General features: G+C 51.7%; 1 protein-coding gene across 2 annotated transcripts in view; it reads right to left on the bottom strand.

Moving 5' to 3' along the window:
• The window catches only part of PITPNB (phosphatidylinositol transfer protein beta), a 31,513-nt gene extending 26,600 nt beyond the window's left edge, over positions 1-4,913 (bottom strand). For both annotated transcript variants that reach the window (XM_086474172.1, XM_086474173.1), the window contains exons 1-3: positions 4,869-4,913; positions 2,142-2,172; positions 1,156-1,301 (exon numbers count right to left, since the gene is read on the bottom strand). In XM_086474172.1, the coding sequence (XP_086330298.1) occupies positions 1,156-1,301; positions 2,142-2,172; positions 4,869-4,888 (197 nt within the window). In that variant the 5' untranslated portion in view covers positions 4,889-4,913. The remainder of the gene's footprint in view (positions 1-1,155; positions 1,302-2,141; positions 2,173-4,868) is intronic.
• Between the last annotated feature and the right edge of the window lie 8,059 nt (positions 4,914-12,972).

Raw genomic sequence — 12,972 nt, forward strand, 5'->3', positions numbered from 1 at the left:
CAGCCTCAGTTTTTCTCCCATGATGGTGAATAAGCTCCTGCCCTTTTCTCTTTTAGATTCAAGGGCAAAAGCCAAGCGATGATTCCTTTTTGACACTGCAGGAACCTTACGTCCCACTCACCTGCGACTTCTCTTGTTCTAGAATAAGCAAACACAATTCTTTCAGCTCTTCCACACCAGTCACGCTGCCCACAATTCTTTCTGTCCTCTAGTTTCTCTCTAGCTCGTGCACGCCTGGAAGCCCAATGCCCAAAGCCACCCAGAAGGAATTACGATCCATACCCTACATGCACCAGTCCTACCCAGCACAGCCCTGCAGAAAGCCTGCCTCCACGTTTACTGGCACACAGCCGAGACACTGAGCATCCAGCTGCTGGGCAGCACTTACTGCCCATGACGCCTTCCTGCCTCCCTCACGGGGAGCCAACTGTAAACGCATTCAGTTCTTCAACCTTTTAGATCTTTTTTCTCCAATTATAAACATTCAGAATACTAATCCTCACAACCTGACAACATATTACAAATCCTAACAATACGGTTGCCTTTACAGTCCTGCAGCCCTCTGGAGCAACATCAACTGTTAACCCCTAGAGGGTCAGACCCCATTTGGGTCAGTTTTCCAAATAACCCAGGTTTTACCCACTCTGAAATGCGTGTAACTTCTGAAAATATTATTTACCTTGCTCATTCTCTCTCAGACAAGCATTACCCTACCACACCACAAGAACTTGTGCGAAGCCTTACAGTGTTTTTAAAGCGCACATATAATGCAATAACCCTTCTCCTTTTCTCTACCCTTCTCTATCAACATTACTGCCCCTTGGGCTACCCTACAAAGCATCTGTGTCACCCACCCACCATTTTGGCTATATACTAAGAACTGAAATTATTCCTACTTAAGAGATACATCTGCCTCTTCACAGACAGAACGTTTTGCACGGTTCTCCATTACTCTATCCCACATGTTTAAAATCCTCTGTATTTCACATGTTTTCCCACTCACCAGAGCATTCAAGCACAATTCAGCAAATTACAGCATGGCAGAAAACCACAAGTAAGTTCCCCAGAATAGCAAACGACGGAGAGCTGCCCTCATTTTCAAACACTGCTTGCTCAACACCAAGGGACCACGATACGGATCAATGTTTTTCTCACCTCTTTAAATGATAGATTTTGTGAGTATACTGTCCCTTCTCACCATCCTTTTCATAAGGCTCATTTTTTAAGACTTGAATTCCTTCACCACCTCCTGTTTCATTTTTGCTAGCTTCTGCCACAGAATAAAGTTGCCCAACTTGATACTGAAAAGAGAAGTAAAATTCCAACATTAAAGTTAGCCAAAACTTTTAACGCATAAAAAGATTTAGCTGCTTCCAGTGAAAATTTGATAGTACAAGCAAAACCATCAGGAAATTAAAATACACCATATGAAAAATATTTAGGAAAGTATGACAATCTGCTGGCAAAATTTATCTGTAGTTCACAAGGACAAGGTCTACAATCAGCTTGTTTCACATTAATGCAACACTTCAGGATAGCGTGCCAAATACATTAGTCTCCATGTTTCTCATCCTAGAAGCCAAGTATCTATGTTGTTCTTAATTGTATAAAACAAATACAATTTGTAGTTTACAGATTTTGAAATGACTGATTTTCAGCTCTGAGTCTCCCAAATTTGTACTTTTAACCAACTACATACTGCCCTCACAGGACCTAGAAAACATAAAATGTAGAAGAAAGAAATTACTTTTCCCCTTTTCCCCATCCCATCGTGACTTCCAGCAAAACACACCCCAGTGCCATTTAAACTGCCGGCGTCAGAGCCCGGAAGGGGATTTCCACCTTGGCCTTCAGGAGAAGGCTCAGCCTCACCCAGCGCCTCCCTCAGCAGGAAAACTGCTGCCGTGCAGAGCCGCACGACTTCCCGCTCGGAGCGGCTCAGGAACAGCCCCAGGTCTTGGCCTGCAGGCGTCTGCCTGGTCTGAAACCCACTGCCCTGCGGGAGGTTAATTCGTGCCTCACACATGTGGCAACTCACCTGTGGCAGACTGGTGGGCACACAGCCAGGACAGACTAATGTAAGACACTACCATCTTCCCACCCATCACCCCAAAACAAAAGCAGGTGGGAGGAGGACATACCTCTTGCACGGAGCAAGGTAAAACCACTCGGCTGAAAGAGGAAAAGAACAAATTCAACAAAATGAGTCATTAGGATTCACCTGCAGATAACAGATATAAACTGTGAGGAAGACACTCAAGAAGGAAGTGTCAAAATGAGTTCATTCAAGTTTTCTTTTTAGAAATGCTCTGTGACAGTAAGGCTGCATGGATACAATGCAAGAAACCCAAGTAAAATTCAACAACAGATATGTTACAAAAGGAAAAACAGAGGTTAAGGATCTCAGAAGCTGCAGAGAAGAGCCAGGAAATCTAGGATCTCCTTCCAGCTCTGCCACAACTTCGTACTGTTTGAACCTGTTTGAACTTTGAGGCACAAGCTGTTTTCGTGTGTCACAGCGAGCAGTCCTGCCAGCACAATTTAAACGGGCAAACGCGCCCGCCCTCAGAGTCTACAAACAAATTCTGGCAATTACAGCAGTTAGGAATCATTCGGGAAGCAGCCACAGCTCCTGTCCTGCTCAGGGGGCAGCAGCATGGGCGTTTCAGGCAGTTCAGTTCAGATACAAGGCTGTTACAGCAGCGTCAGGGGATGCAGCGGGTGATGTTTCACAGCACCAGCACCTGGCACCAACAGTGTCTCACCCTGCATAAGAGAATGGACACAGACGATGCAAATCATCGCTGTTGCAAAACACCACCACAGAACAACTGCATCAGTCCTAGGGCTCTGAAGTGATGTCACCCCCTTTACTGACAATCTTACAGCCATTAAGATCCATCCTGAAAGCAGGAAGGTAAATTAAGCCTGCCCACTGTTCTAGGGAGGAAGAAAGTTACAGCTGGCCGATTCAAGTCTCACTACCCCTGCTGCACCCGCACTCTGTGAACAGTGAGCCAGTTTTCTTTAGGTACTGCTACAACAATGACTTCAGCAGCTGGAGGGCCCTGCATGGCAGAAAATCCAGCAACCTCAAGACGACAGAAACAATCACCCCTGCTGATCACAGTCAGTCTTAAAATTTCCATGCAACTTCTTCCTTACCCTGTACCGGGTCAAGATTTTCCTATTTTAGTTTACTACGTGCTTCACTGAAACAGGTTTATTTAAACCGTGGAACTTTCAGAGAGAAACAGAAGAACATAATCAGCCTCAAGTGTTGGCAAATGTCAGGCTCAAAGCAGAGCTTGCGTCCAAACACAGAACGGCCAAGTGGCAGTCAAAATTAAATTCTCATAAGGAGCCCTATTATATCTCATTTTACCTGATAAAAAGAGTCCTTAAACTGTTTTTAAGCCGGCTAGCAAGACAACAGAGACATGAGACACCTGTCTTGGCATTAGCAGATGCCGACTCAGTACCTACAGAGGACACATCTGCGGCTTGCAAGGCAGTACAGCTTTAGCCTTTAACAGGGCAACATGTAAAATAGGAGTATGATCAGGAACACAGAGCAAATGTATGGGTTCAAGGAAATGTGAGGAATTAAAGGAAAGACTTGTAAGGAACAGGTTTTTTGAATTTAAGAATGATGACAGGCAAACAGCGCAGTAATTCAGAAGAGCTGAGTCGCAAAGACGCCTGATGAGAGTTCACAAACGAGCACACAGTCCATCCTTATCCTGTAGGAAAAGCGAGAACACAGCTTCTCCTACGAGGACGGGTGCGAGCCGTTGTTAAAAAGCACGACACGGTTCTGCAGGCCACGGGCCTCAGCCCAGTCAGCTTGCACCTACTCTCTGAAGTTCAAGTGAAGGTTTGAAGTGTCCTCGGAAGCCTGTTTGGAACCCAACACAGGCAGCTGCCACAATCTGTTATTTTGAACCTACACATCACCTCTCCCACCACAGCAGAGGCTGCATATGACCAGACTTTGCCAAAGTCAAAGGCGTGAGAGGAAGAAACAAACCAGATGGCGGCTTGCTGGCAGAAGACCTTATGGGAAAGATCCACCCAACGACACAGAGCTCCCAGCACCACCAGAACAGGCAACTGCAGAGCGACAGAGGACATTGACACTGCTTCGGGACTGCCACCGCTGCCACCCGGGCTCCTTTCCAAGCACAACGGGGTCCCGATCCAGAAACACCCGGGATGGGGCACTCCCAGCTCCGCAGGGGGAAGCCACATCGCCGCCTCGGCAAAGCACCAGCCCCAAGGGAACGACTTCGAGAAACCCATTGTGCGGCGACACCGCTCGCTCGCTGCGGGGCAGGCGCTACCCGTGGGGATCTCCGCGCCTGCGAGCACGCACCCGCGGCGTGTGCAGCCGAGGCAACAGTCACCGGGCGCCAGGCAGCAGCTTACGGCTGAAGCACGGGACGCGGAAGCGGGGCACCGGCGCTCAGAAACGGCAGAGAAGCGCAAAGCGCACCCGGGCCCCGCGGGGGGGTGACGGCGGCAGCGACCGGGGCCGGCCCGGGTGGGTGGGGCGCCCCACTGGGGCCGGTGTCCCCCGTGCGCCCCACCCATCCGGGCCGGCCCCGGTCGCTGTCCCCACGCCGGGGCCCGCCCGCAAGAAGGCGGCGGCCGAGGCGGCGCGGGTCGGCGGGACCGGGCGCTGCAGGCGCCCCGCGCTGCGGAGCCGCGGGAGGCCCGACGGGGCGCGGACCGCAGCGGAGCGGGCCCTGCCCCACCCGGCGGCGCCCGCGCGGTCGGGCCCGGCAGGGAAAGCCGCGGGGGGCGCCCTCCGCGCCGGTCCGGACCCCGGGGCCGCCGCCCGGCCGCCGCCGCCGCCCCCGACTCACAATTCCTTGATCAGCACCATCTTCCCCTCGCAGGCCCGCACTGCGCACGCGCCGCCGGGATCGCCTGCCCATGCTGCACCGCGCGCTTCCGGGGAAGTCCCCGCCTCCAAAATCCGGCGCGTCCAATCCCGCCGCGCCGTGCGTCTCCGCGCCCGCTTCTGACCTGAGCGCACGCTGGTGCGCCTGCGCCTGCTCGTCACCAATGCGAGAGCGCGCAGCTCCCGCGAACGGCCCACCTCCCCTCGTAAAGCAGCCAATCAGGGCGCGTCACCAGTCTGGCTCCGTCCCGCCGCCGCCTTCGCCTCGCGTGCCGGCGCGGCGTCGGCGTCGCTCGGCGGTCCCCGCGCGCGCAGGCGCGGTCGGAGCAGGCCCCGCGGCGGAACGGGGCGGGCCGGGGCCGGTGTCCCCCACGCAGCCCCCGAGCGCGGCCCGCGGGAGGCGGCCTCGGAGCGGGGCCGTGCGGGCTGCAGCGGCTGACCGAGAGGCCGGGCCGCGGGAAACGGCGCCGCCGCGCTCGCCGTCTCTCCAGCCCCCCGCGGCCCCAGGAGAAGGGAACCGGTGACACGGACCCGCCTGGGTCGCGGCTCACTGGCGCTTCGCACCGGCGGGAGGAGCCGTCGCGCGGCCCTCGCCCCTCCCCCCGGCGCAGCGTCCCGCGCGGGGAGCGGCTCCAGCGGAGGCCCCGCACGTGGGAAACGAGAGTTTGAAGCGTTTGTTCGTGTTACCCTGGCGGACGCGGCCCGGGGGCCAGCCCCGCCGCCCGCCCCGCTCGTGCCCGAACCACGCGCGTCCCCTCCGCTTCGAGCCCCGCCGCCCTGGTGCCGCCGCCCGGCCAGCAGCGCCACCGAATCGCTCTTGTTTTCCTTGGGGGGAGCTAAAATTCCCTCATGCTACGTGTTTCGGGCAAAATCCGTCTCGCGGTTTGCTGTTACAGTGCCCTGGGGCCGCCCTGCCTTGCCACCACACGGATGAAAACACAACGCGCCGGTAACGGAAGGGCCGGCACCCTCGCACGGGGACAGGCCCTCGCCCGTTTCATTAAAGGGTGTGGCACAAGGGGCCACGATTACCGTGTCCGATGCTGCCCTCTAGTGGGAGAATGTCGTTCAGCCTCTATCCCACTCACAGGTAACAAGGACACCGAAAGTAATCAACGACCTGACACGCACACGGCCGCACAACAGGACTCGGCCGTTACCGGGCTCAGCCCCACAGACCCGCTGGTGGCGTTACAGCGTCACCGTTCGCTAAAAACAAAAGAAGGACCTACAAGCCTTAGACGTCAGAGGTGTTGAGAGAAGGCTGGAATCAGCCGCAAGAGCAGAATCCCCAGTGAAGCTCCTCGAGCCTGTAGAGAGCCTGAAACACCAGTCCTGGAGGAGAGACCCTGGACCCCCCTCTCCGGGAGGTGCTGGTGCCCAGTGCCTCTGCGCGGACGGCGGGCACGGCGCCACTGTGGCCGTGCGCGGCAGGAGGCGAGTTTGACTGAGGCGCCTGGCTGGGGGCAGAGGCGTGGAACACATTTTCAATACAGGGTGAAAGACCATCGAGCCTCCCAGCTCCCTTTTATCCAACGCCATTTCTATTAATGCAGCAGAGTCAGGGCAAGAGAAACCAGAGGCAGGGAGGCAAGCTCACTGAACCCTCACTCGAGGATTTAACCCAAAAAGGGGAATACGCAGAGCTCCCAGAAGCTCACATAGGGATCTCTCTGGTAGCAACAAACCTTTACGGAGGAGTCGCAGGTACTATGGACACGTGGGATTGAACTCCAGAGCGGAAACAGGGAAATGAAGGAGACAGAGAGCACAGCAGAGGCACCAGTGAGTGACAAAGCTGGAAGTTTTTAATAAATACACATGAATGGTGAAGCTCAGAGACCTGGAATGAGGAGCAAGTGATAAAAACTGGTTAAACCCAGCTGCTCAGAGCTGGAGCACAGCAGAATTAAGAGAATGTGGGACTATGTCTTGCATAGAGAGAGCCCTTATCCCCGGAACAAGGACTTAGCCGCTGCTAAGGGGCCATACCTGGCTCTTCAACACAGAGTGTGGGAAAGACAACACGGGGCGTGCTTCCCTAGCTTGCTCCTCTGTGGTATTTGGCTTTGGCGTCGTTTCCATAGTGGTTGAAGTTTATCCTTGGCAAAACAGTGCCCTAAGGACAAAGCAGCCAGGCAACGGTACTTCCCTTTCGGGGTGCTCAAAAGTCATAGTTCAGGTAAAACTACAGGAAATGTATTCTAAATACATTTATTTGCTTTCTAGTTTCAGAGCATTAGCTTTCATTTTTTTTTCAGATTTTTCTTCGTAGCTATGCAGACTAGCCCCTTCTGCTTCACTCTCTTTGAAATGCTCACACAAAGGCAAACTGGAAAGAAAAAAAAAACTCCACAGCGTTTCAAGATCTGACCAAGGGGAGGGTGAAGCTTTTCAGTTTGGCACTGCAGAAGGGAAATGATTCCTCCTCAAAAAATGGAAATATATCTGGCTGTGGAACAGATCACAGCCCTTACACTCGCAGAGATTTTCATTGTGAATAACGCTGCCCCGCGTTATTCAGAAAGGTGGCATCATGCGCAGTTTTAATTTACGGGTAGCTGATGCATTTTAATTCTTTGGGGTAACTGTTGGTGTCCAAAACTGGCTAAGGCAGATTTTTGCACTTTGTTGAACTGCGGTCTCCTGCTTGAGCACCAGTCTCAGCACCACGCCCATGTTGCTGAATCGCATGCTCTTCCCCAGAAGTGACCACTGGCCCCATTTCCAGGCTCACCCTTGCCTACCCTTTCCCTCAAGGAGCCTTTACACATCAATTCCGCTAGAGCAAAGGAGAGCAGAAATTCAGAGACAGGAAAATTAAATGTTGCCAAATGACCCTCCCACAGAAAAGTGGCTTTAAAGAGAACCCTGAATAGGCTCTGCCTATGAAAACATATTTTCATTCAAGTCTCTTGCAATGTGAAAGACAGATACTATGGAAACTGCCGCTCTGACTTAGGCCTGCACTGGCTTAGCCTACAAGGCAAAGGAATGACAAAGGGCTGTGCCAGGGCACAGTGGTGGGGCTTTAAGTGTCTGCTTCCCAAAGTTCTCAAGCATTCTGTATTTTCCTTTATTTGGTTTTTCAAAATCCTGGCTGAAAGCAGTCCCCTGCTGCTGCTCCTTCCCCATATGGGCAACATTTGTCTTTTGTTTACTCAGCCAGCTGCAACGTGTGCTCTCCCCGAAACCCTTCCTCTCCTTGTTTATATCTCATTATACCACACACGATAATATCATCCGAGTAGCTGCATCCTGCCGATTCCAGGCCCCGCATGCAGACAAACCACTTCAAACCAGCCCCTTCGGTTTCACCATGGTCTCTGCTCGTGGAGGGGCTGCCTCCCCAGCAAGCTGCTCTTCGTGGGAGTCCTCCAGCCTAGGCCCGCCCTGCGCAGGGAACTCACGCTGCCGCACATCAGTGGCTCCCAGCTTGTCAGAGGCCAAGCCTGCTGAGACCACAGGGTTGCGCGCACGTGAGGGGCGACCGTGGCATTCAAACACAAAAGCAGTTTCAGGAACTCTGCAAGGGGAGCTGCTGGAGGCACGCTGGGCCGCGGTCTGTCTCACCCCCCGCTGGGGCCCTGGTCAGGTCCTCGCTACCCCTGCCCTCGTGCCTGTGCGGAGTCGCTGGGAGCCTGCTCTAGGTCTGTGTGTGCCTTTTGAGGGACCTCGGGAACATGCTCCCTTCTGAAGTTCCTTTGACCCTGCTCTGCTCTCCCGCACGGTGCTGCTGCGCAGGCTTTGCTCTCGCTCCGACACCTTCCCGCTGGCCACAGCAGGACAATGAGCTGCCCCCAGCCGGTGGGGTGAGAAGCTGCAGCACGGCGCTGCCAATGCAGGGGACAGCAGTGGTTCTCTGAAACACAGATACTCCCTTCCTTTGAGTTCCCAGAGCCCTATTCCTCCTCCTGTGACAGAGGAGGGATTTGTAACCACAGGAAACATTTCCATGTAATGAACTGACAATGGGAACATCTTTTTTTAATATTTAAACGCTCTCTTTTATGCTAAAAGATCAAAGTTGTGCACTTCAGCACACAGGCTGTGTTGCCGTGCGATTCAAGAACGGTGGAGGTGAGGGCAGCATACCCCAGCTCTGATATTTCCAAGTAACTGGCATTCTCCCATCTGACCTGCCAGCTCCTGTGCAGTGGGTGCCCACATGGGTAGCCCTAAGAGTTGGCCTTTTCCCCTGGCACTCGGAGCACCTTTTAGGTATACCTGCATGTTCTGGCCACGTGCACATGCTCCTCCACCAGCTCGCTCTCGGCCACAAAGCACTGGAAGGCTGAGGACTATCCAAGAGCAGAAAAGATGTTTGTTACGGCTATTTCCGAGAGATTGCTGCCAGCCCCTGGAAAACAAATGTCCCTCTCCATGGGCTTCTCAGAGGAGGATGTGGGAGAGACTTGCTAAGGAGAACATAGCCCCCTGTACGCTTCTGGTTTGTTCAAGTGGCAACTGCTGCAGTTCCCTGCGGAACAGCTGTCGTGGAGGCCACTGAAATACCAGCCACAGTCACTTACCAATAAAACCACATGCAAATGATGTCATCATGTAACAGAAGGCGTCTGGTACTCTTTCTGACAGGGATAAAAAAGTTCCTTCTCTTTGGAAAGTACATAAAAAGTAACGAGAAAGCGAGGCCATCTGGGGAAAGCAGTAAGACAGAACTAGAGCTGGATGTTTGCAAGGAAGCCCACGACTGACCGCAGTGAGAAGCCAGGGCTGCCTCCCGCTGGGAGCCGAGAGCAGCGGGGCCACAGGAAGGGCCCAGGCAGGTATTCAGGTACACACTGCTGGTAGTGCACGTCAAGGCACAGTACTGACGTGCGTGCTGACACTCACAAAATGCTCCGGCCTGCACCCAACATGTGTTTGCATATTAAGGATTTGATACAAAAATGTTCACGGCCAGGCTTTAAGACAACTGCCCTCTCGTTTTTGCAGCGCTGAACTGACTTCTTCCCACAGCTGCTGTTCTAGCAGCTCGCCTCTGACAGGAACAGGACTTCCTTGCCTCTCTGTGGTACAGCAGCAGCATCTTGGCAACAATGACAGAGGAAACTGCGGCATCCACCCCAGCTGCCTACTGGTTCACACTGGATGCGTCACCAGGCCATAGGTAACCACACAGGCATGACTAAGCTGAGGCAGCCACCTAGAAAACCTTTGCTGGGGGGCTGCCCCGCCCAGGCCTTCAAATACAGAGAATCAGTGACTTCAGACACATACCAGGAAAGGTCCCTTACAACAGCGAACGCCAGGGAGATGGCAGTGATTCATGTGGTTCAGGTCACCTCATTCTCAGCAGATGAAAGATTTGGAGGCTAGAGACTGTAGGCCAGTAAGAGCCTGCTGTGTCGTGACTGAGGATATGGTTTGCGTCTTCTGTCCACATGGCCAGAGGCTGCATTTACACAACTGGGAGACTGGCGTGGATGGAAACTTCTGAGACCATAAAAAAAGCCAAATTCTCTTTAGTTTCATCTGGTCACCAACACTCCCCCTAAGCACAAGGGCACCTTTCACATGGGGGCGGAAGGAAGACTGAAGTCAGCAAGTTCCAACCGGCATCAGCGGGGGGAAATACAGCGTACCTGCAGCACTTGGTTCTTCCATGGCGCAGGGATGGGATGGGGCGGTCCTTGAAGCTCCTTCCAACCCTGTGTGTCCTTGTGCTGCTGACAACAAGACAGACAGCGAGCAAATACTGACACTCCCACCACCTGCTCGAAAAAGGAAAAGCAATTTCCAGTCATCGTTTGTAACAGGAACACTACATTCTGCCACAGAAACAGGAGGAAGTTCTCAGTGACCTCTCACTTCCACAGGGGAAGCTGAGGATCTGCTTTGCGACAAAATGCAGATGAATTTATGACTTTGCTTCTTGGGAGCAGGCCAGAGGAACACACTAGCACCCAGCTGGGTGCCAGCACAGAGCGCAGTGTGCCAGCGAATTCTTTCCCAACATCATCCTAGACCAAGAGACTAAGTACTCAGAGAACTCATGCTTTAATAGACACTGAAATCACAAAGAAAGAAGGCCAAATGCCTTAGCAATTTCAATAAAAATATGAAAATCTTTTTACATGGTAAATTTCATAATATAAAAAGTTTAATGCTGTCTGGAAACAGAGTTTTAATTTACAAAGAAAGTCCATCTAGGCCAAACATGGCTAACACTGCATACAAGGAGAGCAAGTGCTAAAGGGCTGCTGCTTGGAAGGGTCTTTGCTGACAGTCCTCTCCGAGTCACCATCTTCAGCGCTCTTTTGAAGGAGTTTGGCAACCGAGGGACCAAGTTTTCCACACACATTTGCAGCCTTTCTGGACGGCACGGCAACGCAATGAACCTGAAACTGCTCAAACCCATTGTTACCATCTAGCCTGAAACCACCCGTGTTTCTTAACAGATTCACAGACGTATCTGTGCACCTGGGTCTGTTCCGCAACCTGAAAGAGATGTTCACAGAGCGAGTTTGACCAAACGAAAGGAAATATGGCCTAGAGCGACATACATGGGTGTAGCACCCCTTCAATGCTTTTTCCTTGTTTAAGTAAGGTATGATTAAAAAGAAGGAAAATCAGTACCAGGCCAGAGTACAGGCTAACCAACAGAATCAAATGAAACTGGATTTTGATCAGAGAGATTGTTCACTGTTCCCATTTAGTTGGAGCTAAAGACAGTCAATAAAAAAAAATCTGTAATCTCACACAGTAAAACATACTGGGCAAAACCAAACTAAAATACATTCTATGGCCTTGGGGAATGGTTGCATGTGGCAGGTTTAATGTGAAAGTGGATAATACCTAATTCTTATTGCTCACTGTATTAAGCAGTGTTGTCACTTGTACCATGCACAAATACAACGACGACAAATGCATTTAAACTCCACAGAAGGAATCCTAATATCAAACAGAGAACGTGTTATTTTCATTTCCTGAATTTCTCCACATACTGGGCAAACCTGATAAAACTCTTTTTTCCTCACAAAGGGGCTGTTTCTCATTCAGGGGGTGGAGGAGTGAGGCACAAGGTGTGTAAAGCATCTCCCAGCCACAAGTGAGCATGCATCTTCATGGCTCTTATTAAGCCAATGGAAGTGCCCTGTGCCACGTCGATGGAAACACATTTCCCAAAGGACTTGTTCTAGTGACACTCACCTTCCATATTTATACAACACCACTTTCCCAAATACTGAACTTCCTCTACATCTGAACCCTTCCCTGTTTCTAATGCTCTCCCCTCCCCAAAGCAACAACAGAAGAACCACCCCCCCACCCCCCCCCCGCCCCGATTTGTCTCTCTCTGAAAACTTTAAGCCAGTACGAAACCTACTGGCAGCATGAAGATGGGTTGAACCAAAATGGCAATACATAATTTCTACAGATTAAAAGATCCTTTAGTAAGGAAGTAAACTACAAGTAAAGAGGCTTATTTCTGGCACGTTATGCAGCACTACAGGGAGTATTTGCTGTTGCTATAAACAAGAAGCTGCCCACTTCCATCCTGGGTGTTCCTGGGATGTCGTTTTAAAACAGTTAAGCTGGTTAGAAACACAGTAGGTCACATGAAGTCTCAGCAGTCTTGTGACCACAGCAAGTTGCATGATCAGCAACATCACGGTCTACATGATGGGTAGACACTGTACTGACTCATTTTGGCCCACTATTCTACTTTTTCCTGCCAAATGATGGGAAGATGATATCTAGCACCAAACCATCACAGAAAGATGTAATGTACAGACAAATAACTTGCATCATATGAGCTGAACAGATTCACTCAACTGTTTTGCTACATTGCATAACACGAGCAGACAAATAGCTGCTCTTTTTGCTTCTCTGCACTGAAACTTCTGCGATCACCCGTCCCTCGTTAGCTGACTGTAACAACACAGCCCTGTATTCTTCGCCTTTAGTGCTCGTGTTAATTTCTTGTGATGGCAAAAAGGAAAACATTCTCCCAAAACCAGTGGATTCTAGAGCATACCTAAAGCAAGCATCTGATATATGCACCACGAGTAAGCTGAGCCTAAGTAATTTTATATTCCGGTATC

Source organism: Leptosomus discolor, chromosome 16, assembly GCF_034619465.1.
Source record: "Leptosomus discolor isolate bLepDis1 chromosome 16, bLepDis1.hap2, whole genome shotgun sequence".
Lineage (NCBI taxonomy): Eukaryota > Metazoa > Chordata > Aves > Leptosomiformes > Leptosomidae > Leptosomus > Leptosomus discolor.